We start from the raw sequence: 15,956 nt of genomic DNA on the forward strand, positions 1-15,956 counted from the left end.
TGGACCCAGTGTAGACAAGGGGGACCCTCTGCTCCATGACCACCTGGACCCAGTGTAGACAAGAAGGACCCTCTGCTCCAAGTCCACGTGGACCCAGTGTAGACAAGGGGGACCCTCTGCTCCATGACCACCTGGACCCAGTGTAGACAAGAAGGACCCTCTGCTCCAAGTCCACGTGGACCCAGTGTAGACAAGGGGGACCCTCTGCTCCATGACCACCTGGACCCAGTGTAGACAAGAAGGACCCTCTGCTCCAAGTCCACGTGGACCCAGTGTAGACAAGGGGGACCCTCTGCTCCATGACCACCTGGACCCAGTGTAGACAAGAAGGACCCTCTGCTCCAAGTCCACGTGGACCCAGTGTAGACAAGGGGGACCCTCTGCTCCATGACCACCTGGACCCAGTGTAGACAAGAAGGACCCTCTGCTCCAAGTCCACGTGGACCCAGTGTAGACAAGGGGGACCCTCTGCTCCATGACCACCTGGACCCAGTGTAGACAAGGGGGAGCCTCTGCTCCATGACCACCTGGACCCAGTGTAGACAAGAAGGACCCTCTGCTCCAAGTCCACGTGGACCCAGTGTAGACAAGGGGGACCCTCTGCTCCATGACCACCTGGACCCAGTGTAGACAAGAAGGACCCTCTGCTCCAAGTCCACGTGGACCCAGTGTAGACAAGGGGGACCCTCTGCTCCATGACCACCTGGACCCAGTGTAGACAAGAAGGACCCTCTGCTCCAAGTCCACGTGGACCCAGTGTAGACAAGGGGGACCCTCTGCTCCATGACCACCTGGACCCAGTGTAGACAAGAAGGACCCTCTGCTCCAAGTCCACGTGGACCCAGTGTAGACAAGGGGGACCCTCTGCTCCATGACCACCTGGACCCAGTGTAGACAAGAAGGACCCTCTGCTCCAAGTCCACGTGGACCCAGTGTAGACAAGGGGGACCCTCTGCTCCATGACCACCTGGACCCAGTGTAGACAAGAAGGACCCTCTGCTCCAAGTCCACGTGGACCCAGTGTAGACAAGGGGGACCCTCTGCTCCATGACCACCTGGACCCAGTGTAGACAAGAAGGACCCTCTGCTCCAAGTCCACGTGGACCCAGTGTAGACAAGGGGGACCCTCTGCTCCATGACCACCTGGACCCAGTGTAGACAAGAAGGACCCTCTGCTCCAAGTCCACGTGGACCCAGTGTAGACAAGGGGGACCCTCTGCTCCATGACCACCTGGACCCAGTGTAGACAAGAAGGACCCTCTGCTCCAAGTCCACGTGGACCCAGTGTAGACAAGGGGGACCCTCTGCTCCATGACCACCTGGACCCAGTGTAGACAAGAAGGACCCTCTGCTCCAAGTCCACGTGGACCCAGTGTAGACAAGGGGGACCCTCTGCTCCATGACCACCTGGACCCAGTGTAGACAAGAAGGACCCTCTTGCTCCAAGTCCACGTGGACCCAGTGTAGACAAGGGGGACCCTCTGCTCCATGACCACCTGGACCCAGTATAGACAAGAAGGACCCTCTGCTCCAAGTCCACGTGGACCCAGTGTAGGCAAGGAAGGACCGTCTGCTCCGTGACCACCTAACCCAGTATAGACAAGAAGGACCCTCTGCTCCAAGTCCACTTGGACCCTTATTTGGACCCATCAGCAGCTGGGGTTCAAGGACCCATCAGCATTATCAGGGCTCATCCTCCCCTGGTGGACGTGTCCATACTCCCAGTCCACCTGACTTGAGGAGAAGGATGTACAGAGGCAGTTCGGCCCTTCACGTGGCCCCGACTGTTTGGGTTACCCCGGAGCGCACTCAAAGGGAACAATGAAGGATCCTGTAAAAATCTTCAAAATGGAGAAAAGTAAACCTAGTTCTATTTACTTTTTTCCTAGAGCAATAAGGAACACAGCGAGAATCAACCGGTGAGTTAAAACTCTGACTCAAACTCTTACCCCGTAGTGTAATGGTACGATGTTACTCAAGTGGACACGTGGCCCCCGTGGCGGCCAGGATGGGGAGGCCGATGAGTGAGAGGGTGATGGCTCCCCAAAGGACAGTCCCATCAGTGATGTAGGGGTGCTCCCAGCAGTCCCGCGGTGGGAGGGAGGCTCAGCTGGACACCCTTCCCCCATCCCATCTGTTGAAATTAGTGACCTCCCGTCAACTGCATCCATGTCGGTCAAGAAAATACTCCTTTGAGTTTTAAGAACACTGTTTCTTCCTTTAAAACACCGCTAAAGGAAGATCGTCCAAGTCCTGTGTGGGGTCGTGTCCTAAGTCCAGTGCCACCGTGACCTCAGTCTCCTCTTCCGTCCAATGGGGGCTTTTACTCTGGTAACGTCCTTGATGGGACATTACCCATCCATGGCTCTGCTCCTGTCCCATGTATCTGTTGAAGGATTTCTGTGTCTATGTTGACAAGCACCCCAGGAGGGGTCCTATAGGGAGCGGGGGACACGCTCACGGTGTTGATTCACTGAGATTTCCTGCAAACTCTTCGGTGCCCAGACACGGCATTAATTTTATCAACCACGTCCGTCCCGCTAGTGCTGCTGAAAAGACATCCCCAGCCCCTCTTTTCTGAGCACAGGAGACCCCCCTCTCAAACTTTCTCTTTTGTCCACAGATTGAGGTGTCCGGAAATTGGGAAAATAACTACAACTTCCCGAGTCCGGAGCCCAGAGCCAAGCACACTGTGAAAATAAGGGCCTCGGACGCACGCATCGAGAAATGGGGTGCCTGGAGCCAGGCCGTTGAGTTCGGTATGTGTCCTGGGAGCATCCCTCTGTTCTTCTCTGAGCCCTTCTCATCCCTGACCCCGTCCCGGTCCCTGTCACCGTCCCCATTCCCACTGCTGTCACCATCCCCAGAGACTCACAGAGGGAGGAGTTCCCATCCATGGGTCTCCATGGAGCTCTGTCCCTTCAAAGGAAAGGACAACCCCCCCAGCCTCTCAAAGGAGCAGTCTCAGCTGGAAATGATCAGTCACTCCCGGTCCCCATCAACCCCGTCCCCATCGACATCCCAGCCAGGGGAACGCTGACATCAAAGTTGAGAGTGTTTTCTCCTCATCAAGAGGGAGCTATTCGTTCTAGGAAACTTGATTACCAACACCGTCCACCACCCTCCTCCCTGTAATCTTTATGGGTTGGCATGAATTTAACGGACCGAAAGCCAATCGGGAGCTCAAGAAATCCGCATTTCCACACTCTTTTTTCCTCCCGAATATTTTCAGTGTTTGAACAAGCATTTTATGCACGCAATTTTGTGGGTTTCTTTTTTTTTCCCCTGATCCAAAATCAAAGAGTTTAATAAGGGCTGGTATAAAATGTATGTGATATGTTTATCCAGAGGTAAAATGTAAGTTCAAAGAGATGGGATGGTGGGTTTTTAGGTATGACTCCAAAATGACAAACAACAAAATTAAAAAATAGGTCAACAGGCGTCCATCAAAATTAAAACCTTCTGTATCATCTGGAATGAGCACTTTTTTAGCAAATGCATTATTATTAATAATTAATAATAAAATTAACTATTAATTATTATTATTTTGTAAGAGGACACATTTCATCTGTTAATATGGAAAACTCTCAAGACGCCAGACTCTCCATCCGGTTCTGGTCATCCTGATGGGACTGGGTTTTGAATTGGATTTTTTGTAATTGGATTTTTTTAAATAGTAACAGATAAAATGTGCCCTGTTACAAAAGTAATAAATTGTAAAAAGTGCACATTCCAGATGATAAGCAAGACAGAAGATCTAATACTAGTTATAAGGTAACTTTGTTCAAACCGAATGCCTGGAAATGTGGGATTTGGGGGGGGGCACTTGTATTCATTTATTTATTTCTAGTTTTTTTTTATTAATATATTTTTTCGGTCCACTTTTAAATCGGGTCGTCATGTTGCCAGAGCACGTTATGGTTTGGACGCCCGTGAGGCTGCTTGGGCTCACGGACAGCTTTGTGGGAAGGTTTTGGGATGGGTGCTTTGCTGTGGGTTGCCCTCCCGCTCTGAGCCTTTCTCGTTAGCCGGGAGCCCGCGAGGGAATGAGCTGGCCGTGTGCTGACTGTTCAACCGAAGGGGTGCGTGGTGTGTCCCCCTCTCTCCGCAGGCTCTAAGGAACCCGAGCCCAGCCTCGTGCCCACCTATGCGCTGGTGGTCCTGGGGACCTTCCTCACCGCCCTCATCCTAGGCTGCCTTTTGAAAAGGTAACCCCACTGGTGGGTTGGCATCCTCCTTGCAGGTGGGCAAGACGGACAAGATGCTCGTTTGGATGGAGCTCAGGGAGCCCACTGGTGTGACAGCCCTCTGGGGAGGTCTAGCGGGCAGCCGACGGGGGCCTCGTCCTGACCCCTCATGGGCAGCCCATCTTGGGCTGCTTCCAGGCCCCTGGGCTATGTTGAGCCCACCCACCTGGCCAGCTCACTTTAGCTGGACCCTGGACCTCCTGCGAGCTCAGCTGTGCTCACAGAGGGCTTGCATTCAGCCCCACGGCACGGAGCTTCCTCTTTCTGGAATGCCTCCCTCCCCGGTTCCTCCTCCTGACCTCCATTTACCCCCCTATAAGTCTTATCGAATCCTACCAAGTCCTTGGGGTCTGCCCAAGCCCACTCCCTTCCGGGAGGCCTCCTGGGAGCCCAGTCGTTACTTCACACCTACACCCACCTGCTTACCGTCAGCCTCCCTGTGGGCTCCTCTGTGGGCAGCTACGACGTCTTTTCAGATGTGGCATGTCAGCACCAAGCAGGGTCTCGGGCCACCTCACAAAGTCCTCCAGGCGAACATACCTACGTGCAGTAATTCATTCTTTAGTCGCGGGCAGATTGCACGGCATGCTTTGCAAAGCATGGAGAGTTTTGCCACTAGTGGGCCTCCTGCACCCTGTCTGGACCCAGGGGTGTCCTCCCGTGCCCACCCCTCGATGCCCTCCATCCTGGTGGGGCGTCCTGTGTGCATGTCCCTCAGGATAGACATGCGTGGCTAACTGCAGGGGAATGTAGCCTAAGGACAAGGAGAGGACTGTGCCCTGCCTGCTGGGTGTGGGGGTGGCACGGCACCACCCCGTTCTCTGGGGGCCCTGGACCTGGGGGCAAAGGGGAACAGGGCCAGCCCTGAGACCCACTGCCGGAACCCAGACAGAGCGCGTGCCTTACACAAGGACAGTTATCTTAATGAAAAGCTGTTTGAGTTTCCTGTGGCCACAGGGGGAAAAAAAATGACCACAAACCAGATGGTTTGAAACAACAGAAATGAATCATCTCCCAGCTCTGGGGACCAGGAGTCTGAGATCCAGGCGGGGAAGGACCCCTGAGATCCAGGCGGGGCAGGGCCATGCTCCCTCCAGAAGCTCCAGGCCAGGTCCTTCCTCCTCTTCCATCTTCTGGGCTCCAGGCATCCCTGGGCTGGTGGCTGCGTCCCTCCTGTCTCTGCCTCTGTCTTCATGTGGCTTCTCCTCTGTGTCTGTGTCTCCTCGTCTGTCTCTTACAAGGACACATGCCATTGGATTTAGGGCCACCCTGATCCAGGATGATCTCATGTTAACTTGATTAACATGCAAAGACCTGATTTCCCAACAAGGTTCTGTTTCCCAATTCTGGGGCACAGGACTTGAACACGTATTTTGGGGGGACCCTACTGAGCTTCGCAGAAGCACGTCCAGATGTCACAGAATAGGAGGTGCCTTCCCTTCGGTAAGAGAGAAAGCAAATGCCCCTTTGAAAATGCAGCAGGACTCCGATGTCTGCCGAAATGAAGGCTGCTGTTTAAGTAAAAAAACGCTAGAAATAGGGAGCAAACCGTAAACCCAGCACATAGACAGAAACCTCCCAGACCGGAAACGGGGCTCTCCGCGGTTGCATGGATGGATGTAGGAGGGACACGTGCCTCTGATCTGCAACGACCCCAGGCTCCCCGAGGCTCCCCGTGACTGGCCACGTCCCCCAGTCCTGTCCCTGCACCCGAGGGACTGCGTGAAGGTCCTAGAAAGAGTCTATCACCGTGCGTTCCTATAGCGTCTCCCATTTGCTCATTTATGTCAGATTTGTGTTGTCCTGCTGGGAGTCTTTGTGAAATTGTTCTATCGTACGCGGCCCGGAGGCTTCTCAGTGCTCGGGCGGGAGGACATGTCCCTCCTCGCTGGGAGAAGAACATAGTGTCGTCCTCGGGCTCTTTCCTTCACAAGCTTCCTTCCTGTCTCCCTAGGTTCTTCGCGTCTGAAAGGTTATTCCCGCCGATTCCACGCATCAAAGACAAATGGGATGATAGCCATCAGTGTGACCACCAGGTGGGTAAGGGTGGGTGCAGAGCCACAAACCAGGACGGGGAGAGGGCAGTGTCCCTGGGGCATCCTGGGCTCCCCTGTGTGTCTGCCCAAGGGAGACCGCGGTGTCCTCATGGAATGTGTCTGGGATCCCGTGTCCTGTTTGCCGGCCGACCCTGGGGGTCAAGGGTTGGGGTGTTCTCTGTGAGGTGTGTCTGGGGGAAATTGGGGGCAGAGGCATCATGGGGACAGAGATAGAGGTGGGGAGAAGGGGTCCGGCCTGATCTCATGGAGGGAGAGCCCGAGGGCGTCCAGAAGGACAAGGGAGGGCGAGGGCTCTGCTCCTGAGATGCCCATGCATGCAGTCGTCACCTCCCACCAGCCCTGGCACGGGGACCACATTTCCTCCCACTACAGCTCCATCCAGAGCCGCCCTGCAAGGGGGGATCCCCACCGCCAGCACCACATCCATCACCTCCTGGCTCTGTTACCCCCACCCGCAGCCTAGATGGACGTCTCGTCTCATTGTTATCAATGATTCATATCAGGAACATAATCGTATGATCGTACACGCTCCCCAGTCCAGGGTCCCAGCTAGCTCTCCAGGCCTGGACAAGCTCTCTTCCCCTCCCTTCATCCCCAGGCTCTGTCCCGCCCCAGGACCTCTGCATCTGCCAGAACCTAACTCCAGATGTCCCTTTCCCAAGCATTCCAATGGGCAGTCCTGCTGATGCCTCTGCTATAAGATCTCACCCCTGCTGGGTCCCTGGTTCCCATGTACACCCCGTGGCCGGCCGGGTCCTGCTCGCAGGACTCCCGAAACCCCAACACCCCCATCCTCCCTCTCATGCTCAGGTCATCTGGGAGAACTTCACGTTGGACACGGAGAAAGCTGACAACGAAGAGATCCTCACCGTGGAAGAAGTCACAGTGACTCCAGTGAGCGTGTGAACTGCATAGACACTTCCAGCTCCGGAACATTCTGGAAGCTATCATTATTATTATTGTTGTTGTTGTTGGTTTGAGCATTTATTTATAGAGCATTCTATTTTTTTTACTTTAAAAGTATGATATTTTGCAAAGATGCCTGTCATCGGGGGGATTGCTGAATGCCCTCAGATCCTGACCCCGTGATGTATCTGCCTCTCCCCCAGGGAAACAAGGAAACTTTCCTGGCATTACGGAGACTCAGGTGCTTGTCTGCCAGCAGACAGCTTGGCTGGGACGTGGGTCTCTGACGTGTCTGCTGTCCCTGGGGGAACATTGCCCTCCCCCTGTTTCTCCACCGGCTGCAGCTCAGCCCCATATGGGGAGCACCTGAGGGTCTTGAATAGTAATCTCCCCTGCGAAGGCTCATTTGCCACGTAACGTGACACATTCACAGGCTCCAGGAAGCGGGGTGTGGACATCTTTGAGGACATTGTTCCGTCCACCACGTGGGGATTGGGACTTCGACAAGTTTGGGGACGTTATTCCATGCACCATATGCAGACTGGGACGCAGACGCGTTTGGGGACATTGCTCCGTCTGCCACACCTGGATTGGGACATGGACACCTTCGTCTGCAGGCACGGACAGGGATGGGAGGGGACTTCTCACGAGGATCCTGAAACCAATGCTGCACCTTGACCTTTGAGACCCGTGATTACCGAAACCCCGCCGGCCACTCGCCCACCCACATGAAGGTAAGTAACAGGGAAGCATTCATCACAGGCCTTGTTGAGACAAGAAGCAAGTCCCACGCAGGGAGTGAACGTGGCCGTGAGGGACCGCAGGCGTGCATGCAGCGGGAACCTATGGAAAGTGTTAGAAGCCAGCGGGAGTGTCCTACGGAAACCACGGCTCACCTAGGCGTTGGATTTGTTATGAGGACAAAGCTCACGGGGAGAGCAAAATGCATCTGGAAATATAGATACATACAGATACATATAGATACAGGTGTAATGGCCATAGGAATATATATACAGAAGAGAGAGGAAACCATGTAGGTGGACATCTACACAGATACACAGATATATATTTGGAGAAATACGTCCGGACATATAGACAAAAAGATATACATATGTAGATGATGGACAGATTTCAGGGAATTGGCTCATGCAACAGTGGGGCCGGCTTGTGTGAAACGTGCAGGGCAGGTGGGCAGGCTGCCGATGCAGGTGACAGGTGATATTGCAAACCTGAGGCCGAATTACTTCTCCGGGAAACCTCGGTGTTAGCTCTAGACACCGTCACCTGATTGGACGAGGCCCACCCCCGTGAAGTCGTATCTGTTCAAGTTTGCTGCTTGGGGATTTTTTTTTTTCGCTTGTGGATTTTTTGGTCCCACCTGCAAAACACCCCTGGGTGAGTGTTTGAATAATAAGGAGCTTGTCTCCTCTCTGTGTGAACACACGAACGGATCATCGTAGAACCATTTGAAGTGCGAATGCACTGTAATGTGACTTGAAGTGGGTCCCCTGTGCATGTCCCAGGTGACACCCGCCAGGGCCATGGGTCCCTGCTCCCTGGCCACCTGTTGCCTTACCAGGGGCTCCTGTGTGATCAGACGGGTCCCCCCAGTGGGCGGGCTCCTAGCCCGGGAGCTTTGCTGTGCAATTTGCTCCTGACAAAGTTTCAGGGAACAAAATTACATGCTCAGGGCCTGCTGCGATCCCCAGCTGCTGACCCTGACTTCAGACATGTCAGGGGCTCACCTCACTTGGCTCACCAGGAAATGGAAAGGAAAAAAATGTTAAAGACATTGATTATAGCATTAGCGGCTTCCTGTGTTGCAGATTCAGCCGCCTTGGCGTTACCGATGGCTTGACAGAGGCTCTGAACTCTGTTGGATGTTCCACATGGACCCCACGCTCCCCCGAGTGTGTGCAACCTGTGGCTCCAGGTTGCTGCCTCACGGTTCCAACAGCCACTTTCTGTGGGTCCTGTCCATCTGTCCGTCCATAAGATCATGCACGTGATGTGGAAACCTGCCTCCCTTCCCTCATCTCTGTATGAAACACCAGCGCCCTCTCTCTGCGACTCCTGGCACCTGACGTCCTGCCGTATGTGGGGGCGCCCACTTCAGGCCAAGACCTGTCCGTGGAAAGTAAATGCTGCCCAGAGTCCTGAAGGACCAACTGGCCTCCAGGATGACACACGCCAGCCCAAAGGAGGCCCACAGCGACACCGGAGGACAGGACCTCCGCGTGTTGGGAGTGTGGCTGGTGCCCCAAGGCGCCCATGTAGGACTGTGAGGAATAAAAGCATGGACGGCCCCAAAGGCATGCTCCTTGCACTTTGAAATTTTGCCCTGGAGTGGCCGAGATGGAGCCAAAAAATTCTTTAAAGAGAAAGAAAAGCGCTTTTATTTATTTGAGAGAGACTGAGAGAGGAGTGGCAGGCCGAGGGAGAAGCAGACTCCCTGCTGAGCAAGGACCCCCCCCCCAATGCGGGGCTCGATCCCAGGACCCTGAGATCATGACCTGAGACGAAGGCAGACGCTTAAATGACTGAGCCACCCAGACACCCAGGAACCAAAAAATTCTATGCACAGAAAACAAAAAACCAGGTTTCTGTGAACAACTCTCCATCCGCAAATAATAGATATGCGAGATTCTAAATCACATTGTGAAATAGAGACATTTTATATTTAGCCTTTCCAGTTTCTGTTCCCTCTTTCCTTCTCCGTTCTGCCACCATGACGCCCTCCCCTCTCACCCTTCGCTTCTGTAAAACATGACTTCCTGCATTTATGAGCAGCTGTGATATCAGTCATTATCACTTTAGTATGAATTTCCAGCCACCCTCCCAGGATGGTTGCACTTCATTGTCAGGTGGAAGGGTTGATGGTTTTGTGAGGTTTAGAGGAATCTAAACTCAGGGGGAGAAGGGGGTGCTGGAGAAACTTCTTTTGTCCAGTAGACATTTTCAGTGGCCCTGCTGGAATAACCCCGTAAGAAAGTTCCCCCGGTGAAGTCCTCGACTGCAAGATAAGCACAGTGTTGGGGCAAGATGAAGGTCTAGGAGAAGCCTTTCCAGGCACAGAGGGACCCCAGGATCCACTCCACACTGGGTCCTGGAAATAGCTCTCTGTCTGGATGCTGAGGGGGTCTCACCCCAGCTCTGGGTCCCACCCTGGAGGGTGCCCAAGAGGCCTGGGGTCAGCAGACCACCTGGGTAGGAGCTCCATCCCCTGGATGAGTCCAGGAGGAAGACCCTTATACTCCACATTTTCCAGGGGCAGCAGGCTGTGAGGACCGGTCGCAACCTGGGGGTCAGATGGAACAGAATGGGGACAGCGACCAGGCCTCAGACATTGGGGTTCCTCCTTGGAGCCCTTTGTCCTTACAGGCCGGGCCCACACCTGCTTTTGGGGAGAAAGGCTCCGTCAAGCATGTGCTCATGAGATAAATCGTCTGGGGTCAAACTCGGTGTCCGTGTGCTCACATTGTCAAGAACGTCAGGGGAAGGCACGCAGGGGGCTGAACAGCTGACGGGGCGTCGGAACAGAACCAGGGGGTGGACCCCATGTTTTTGCAGATGCACCAGAAAATGCCCCATGTGTGAGAGCAAGCTCTCTGCCCGTGGTGGGAGGAGTTCTCCCCCAAGGAACAGGAGAACTGAATTTGCTGGGGTTCAGAGGAGGCCGGGGAGGCGAGTGGGGGTGCTTTCCCTTGCACAAGCAGGGGGAGAGGGGCCAGGGAGCAGGGGAAGTGCTCGCTATGTGGAGGGGAAACAGGGACCCTGTGGGAGATAATCTGACTGTAGATATGCAGGCCGGGCAGCTGGGGGTTGGGCAGGGGTGTTTGGACAAGTTTCCAGGGTACTCACAACAAAGCAGCGCAAACCAAGGGGAGGGAGGACTCAACACTTCCTACATCCAACCTCCCCCAGCCCTGGAGACCAGACGTCTGAGCTGCAGGCGAGGCAGGACCCCTGAGATCCAGGCGAGGCAGAGTCATGCTCCCTCCAGAGGCTCCAGGGGAGGGTCCTTCCTCGTCTTCCAGCTTCTGGGGCTCCAAGCGTCCCTGGGCTGGTGGCCGCGTCCCTCCCATCTCTGCCTCTGTCCTCACGTGGCTTCTCCTCTGTGTCTGTGTCTCCTCTTCTGTCTCTTACAAGGACTCCTGTCATTAGATTTAGGGCCACCGTGATCCAGGGTGAGCTCATCTCACATCCTTCCCTTACTCACATCTGCAAAGACTCTGTTTCCAAATAAGGTCCCCTTCCAGGTACAAGGAGCTGGAACATGGGCATATATGTTGAGGGGGATAAAATCCCACCCACTACGCCCTTGTAATGAGGATCCCTTCCCCACTGGGTGAGCCCCTAGTGCCCCAGTCTGTTCCCAAACGGCACCTGTACCCCTTGTCCCCATGCATGTCCTCCAGACAAAGGGTGCCATTGTCTGCACTGTTTTTCACTGTATTCACAGTTTTCATAGATGGCGAGGTAGGGAGATGGGCGACCAGAAAAGCAGTGTGGGGAGCGACTCTGGGGGCCTCTCCTGTCCCTTCTGATTTGGAGGCTGGGGACTTCAGAAATAAAAAACTTGAAAACTGGGACCCTTTGCTTTCAACGCCAGTGGGTGAGGACGGGGAACCATGTCTGTGTGATGTTGTCATTGAGGGTGTGTGACATCATGGCTTTGTGCCCAGTGCATCTAGCCAAGAATTGGCTTGTAACATTGTAGCAACATCAGCTCGTCGCTTGTGACAAATGTAACAAATGTTCCAAATGTATATCACCCAGTACGAGATGTTCATGAGCACGGACGTGGAGGGGGTGGTTGGGGAGGTCATGGTAACCTTGCATTTTCTGCTCCGTGTTTCTGGGAACCTGAAACTGCTAAAACATGAAGTCTAATAATAATAATAATAATAATAATAATAACAATAATAACAATAAAAGTGCCAGAAGGGAGAAGCTAGGTGAAAACCAGAAAATACAGTTTCACGGGTGTTTCGAAGCAAAAAAATTGTCTCTGATGATTCTCTCTTTTCAGTTTGGACACAAGGGACGTCAAACAGAAAAGTGAGCTTGGAAAGTGTCATTTGTTTGTGGATCTCAGTCCAAATCGAGTGCAGGGCAGGCCTGTCACTGCCAGGATGGCCTGGGCTGCCCCCACCCTGAGCTGCCCCCACCCCTGAGCTTCGGAACCTGGGTTTAGCACGAAGCATGTTAACTCAGTGTGTGGACCTCCCCTCCCCAAAGCTCTGTCTCCCCGCATGGCCCCCAAACCGACCCATGAAGCCCACAGGGCTGTCACCTTCCTCGCACATCCTGGGTCATCCCAGAGCCGCCACCAAAGTGCCAGGTACAGACGCAGCTCTAGACATTCCCATCCCTCCGAATTCAACATCTCCCATGGTTCACGACTCCTGGAACGTCCACTGGGCTGGGCATCACAGGCCTACAGTCCCGTGCACGCGTCCGAGGAGCCCCTGTGAGCGTGAACAAGTATGTCACCTGTGCACGCAACACTGGACGGTTAGTCTACCATGATAACCTTCTCGAATTCTGTCATACGCACCTGGGGGCAAAGTGAAATTTTAAAAAGACCCTAACACCTCTGGCCATCCACCAGGGTCTTCATCCATCGTGTCCAAAACTTGTAATGGGTGGTTCCCACCTAACCAACGCGGTTCCCACCTAACCAACGCGGTTCCCGACTTCCCATTTAGCTTCATGGCCGCCCGCCTGGGGGTGTTTCTTCCCCACAACCAGGGATCTCGCTGAGAGGACGCCATATTGAATCCACAGTCATGGCGCTTCCCGTTCCAAATCAAGCAAAGGGACACCCTTCCCACCAGCACTTCTGCTTTTCTAGAAACCTCCTCCTTGCTTCTGGGTTAGAGAGTGAGTCACCTGCTCCATGGGAGTAAACCGTGGGAGTCTAACTAATGCACAATGCCTGTGGAACATGTCACCCATCCAATGGTAAGCCATTCTCTACCCAGGACATCGTTGGGACTTTGGAGAACCAACAGAGGCACGGGGTTCCAGAGCAGACACATGCCGAGAGCTGTATTTTTCACCATGTACTCTCCTCACATGGCACTTGGGATCTCTCTCTTGTCTATACCGCAGGATAAAATGGTCTGAGAAGAGCAGACAAGGGGATATGCACATCCCATGAGAAAAGCCTCCAAAGGACACCATTTCTGTGACAGGAGAAACCCAGCAAATGGTCGTGCCCATTCCGGAGAGCGTCGGGGGCGTCATGACCCTCCTAGTACAAGGACGCAAGTACTTCCCCAAGCTCTCCTCCTACTGGATCCATCCATCCAGGGGCCACGAAGACGGAAGACACAGGCTCCCACAGTGATGAGGAGCCCTCCCATCAAAGGGGAAACATTGTCGCCTCGGAGGCATGGACGTAATTGCATACTGCCCGGGGGAGACTCGGGGACATAAGGCAGGACCAGAATCACGCACATCGTCTAGGAGAGCTGAGCACGTAGGAAGGGCTCACCTTCCAGCAAATGAAGGGGAGGGTACGTGGGCGCAGACATGGGGGCCAGAAGTCTCCAGAACATGACACAGAGCACCAAAACCCTGACCACCCCAGAGGGAACAGGAGGGCAAGTGGCCAGGGCCTTGTGATGCAAAAAAGAGGAACCCCAAGATGCTGATAAAAGCAAGCGGTCGGCTTCAAGCTTGAGACAGACGGCTGGCTGAGATGGAACGTTTCCTGTCTGCCGGGGAGATAACAGGGGGCCTGGCCGCTCCCTGAGAGGAAGGACCCAGCGGATGGCAGATAAAGCGTTGCTCGAAACATTGATCTGAGCATGAATTGTGGCTGAGGGTCCGCACCCGGGAGTCTCTTTCTGCTTGTGCCCTCGGGGACCACGGTTTAGGGCCGGCCTCCGGCGCTGTCTGTCAACCGGGCAAGAAAGCCCCTTCCACACTGCTGAAACGGTCCAAGAACGTTCCGGAAAGCTCGCTGACCAGTGAGTTGACGTTTCTCACTTCTGTAGGGCACTGGCTTTGGCGCGATCCTATGGCTGGGTGGGCTTGGGATGGGAGGGAACCGCGATATGAGCTCAGTACAACCATCACGGGAGGACAGAAGGGTGAGCTGGTGGGGGCGAGCATCCCCCCCAGCATGGAGACGGGAACCAGCGTCTCGTGGAAGCCAAGGTGTGTGCGTTGCTATACGAAACAGGCGGCCGGTATGGCCAGGAGCATGTGCGTGAAAGGTCAGGCTGTCTGACCAGTGCGTACACGGCACGTATGTCCTTCTGTGCACTCCTGGGTCATCACACACTATTTCTTCGGGCAGTTTTTAAGGATTAAGGGCACCGAGGCTCGGGCTTCGAAACCGACGGGTCTGAGAGCCGTGGGCCAGGTGGGGACACGGGTTCTGGTCTGCACGGGGCGGGGTGGCCGGGCTGCCTTCCCCTTGCAGTTTTCCAGAGGGTGAAGGGGCCCAGAAAGCATGTGGCCTAGGGAGGACAGCCCTGAGGCCACCTCGCTCCATCCTGAGCAAGGCAGGGACGCAACGCGCAGCCCCCGGCGGTGGGCAAGCCCTCACATTGTCCCTGTGGCAAACGTTGGCCACTCAGATCTTTCCACCTGGGAGATGGAATCCCTAACCAAAGGGCAAAGGGGAGGCTTATACAAAGGGGGGGCTGCAGGGTCTCCGGGAAGAGGCCAGGTGCCATCCGCAGATCTGATCACCAAAATGCGGGAAAGAAAGGAGGCCAATGCCCCATTCAGGACTAATACTTCAAACCCCTTTTAATTATGTTTTTGTATTTTGAGTGTGATAGGGACACCGGGGTTAGTTTTGAGAGCACCCTGGTGGCTTGGAACTACACAGCGAGATGTTTTTCATTGCGATAGGAGCTAAGGATTTGCAGCAAAAAGCACACGGGAGGGAGGAACGCAGGCAGGGGGGTTCAGGGGACAAAAGAGGGGCACGTTGACAATTGTCAGAGAGCATAGAGGGTCCCACCTCCCCATGCATCCCACAGAAGTGCGGAGAACCCAGTGCAGACATGTCTCCAAACTCCTGCCGTGGGCACCAGGTTCAGGGAGAAGAGATCTCTTATCGAGGATGCTTGTGGGTGTGCTCGCCAAAAGAAAAAGGAATCCTGTTTGTTAGTAAGACGTGCAGAGGAAATGGGGTGTCCAGGAGGGTTGATGGGCATGTCATCGGATCAAGGACATGAGAAGGGCAATTGGAGTTTGTATGAAAATGCCGAACTCCAGGCCACTCATCTCTCCCACGTGGGCCTCTTCACATCCCCCTGCCGAGACACCCCCACATCCCTCCACGGGATGTAGAGCCCCGTGCAAAATGCAAAACACACACACATCTGTTTTCCATGCCTCAGCGACACAGCCTGTATGTCATAGTTCCTCCATCTCCTGTGAGAAGAGCCTCGAAGAGGATAAAGGCAGCAATTTCAGGACAAATCAGGGGTCTGCAGAGGAGGCGGCTAATTCCCAGGAGATGCCTGGAGTCCTGAGTTCTAATTCTGTCCACACAGCTGGATGCCCTGAGGTGATGGGGGTGCATCCAGCTCTCCCCTGGCTCTGTCCGCAGGCTGGCCTGTCCCGAGAGTGGGTAGCCAGAGAGCCACACACCTGCTCTCAGCTCCCACCTCTGGAGGCACCAGGAATCCGTGCCAGCGTCCAGACAGGAGCCCGCACTCCAGGTCCTTGCATGCGACAGACAGTGGCCCCTATCCTTCGGACCTAGGACTCATGG

The 15,956-nt window shown here is 54.5% G+C and overlaps 1 protein-coding gene across 9 annotated transcripts in view; it reads left to right on the forward strand.

Moving 5' to 3' along the window:
- The window catches only part of CSF2RA (colony stimulating factor 2 receptor subunit alpha), a 29,116-nt gene extending 16,855 nt beyond the window's left edge, over window positions 1–12,261 (forward strand). For 5 of the 9 annotated variants that reach the window (XR_004622454.1, XR_002143037.2, XR_004622460.1 and 2 more), the window contains 7 exons: window positions 1,890–1,919; window positions 2,624–2,759; window positions 4,112–4,208; window positions 6,202–6,283; window positions 7,115–7,198; window positions 7,414–7,944; window positions 9,037–9,999. Coding sequence is in view for 1 of the 9 variants with exons in the window: in XM_034649749.1 (XP_034505640.1) it covers window positions 1,890–1,919; window positions 2,624–2,759; window positions 4,112–4,208; window positions 6,202–6,283; window positions 7,115–7,198; window positions 7,414–7,497 (513 nt within the window). In the remaining 8 variants the exon portion in view is untranslated. Of the gene's footprint in view, window positions 1–1,889; window positions 1,920–2,623; window positions 2,760–4,111; window positions 4,209–6,201; window positions 6,284–7,114; window positions 7,199–7,413; window positions 8,622–9,036; window positions 10,000–12,242 lie in introns of those variants that run through there. The other 4 variants (XR_004622456.1, XR_004622457.1, XR_004622455.1 and 1 more) reach the window with 3 other exon arrangements.
- Window positions 12,262–15,956: the final 3,695 nt, after the last annotated feature.

Source organism: Ailuropoda melanoleuca, chromosome X (genome assembly GCF_002007445.2).
Source record: "Ailuropoda melanoleuca isolate Jingjing chromosome X, ASM200744v2, whole genome shotgun sequence".
NCBI classification, from domain to species: domain Eukaryota; kingdom Metazoa; phylum Chordata; class Mammalia; order Carnivora; family Ursidae; genus Ailuropoda; species Ailuropoda melanoleuca.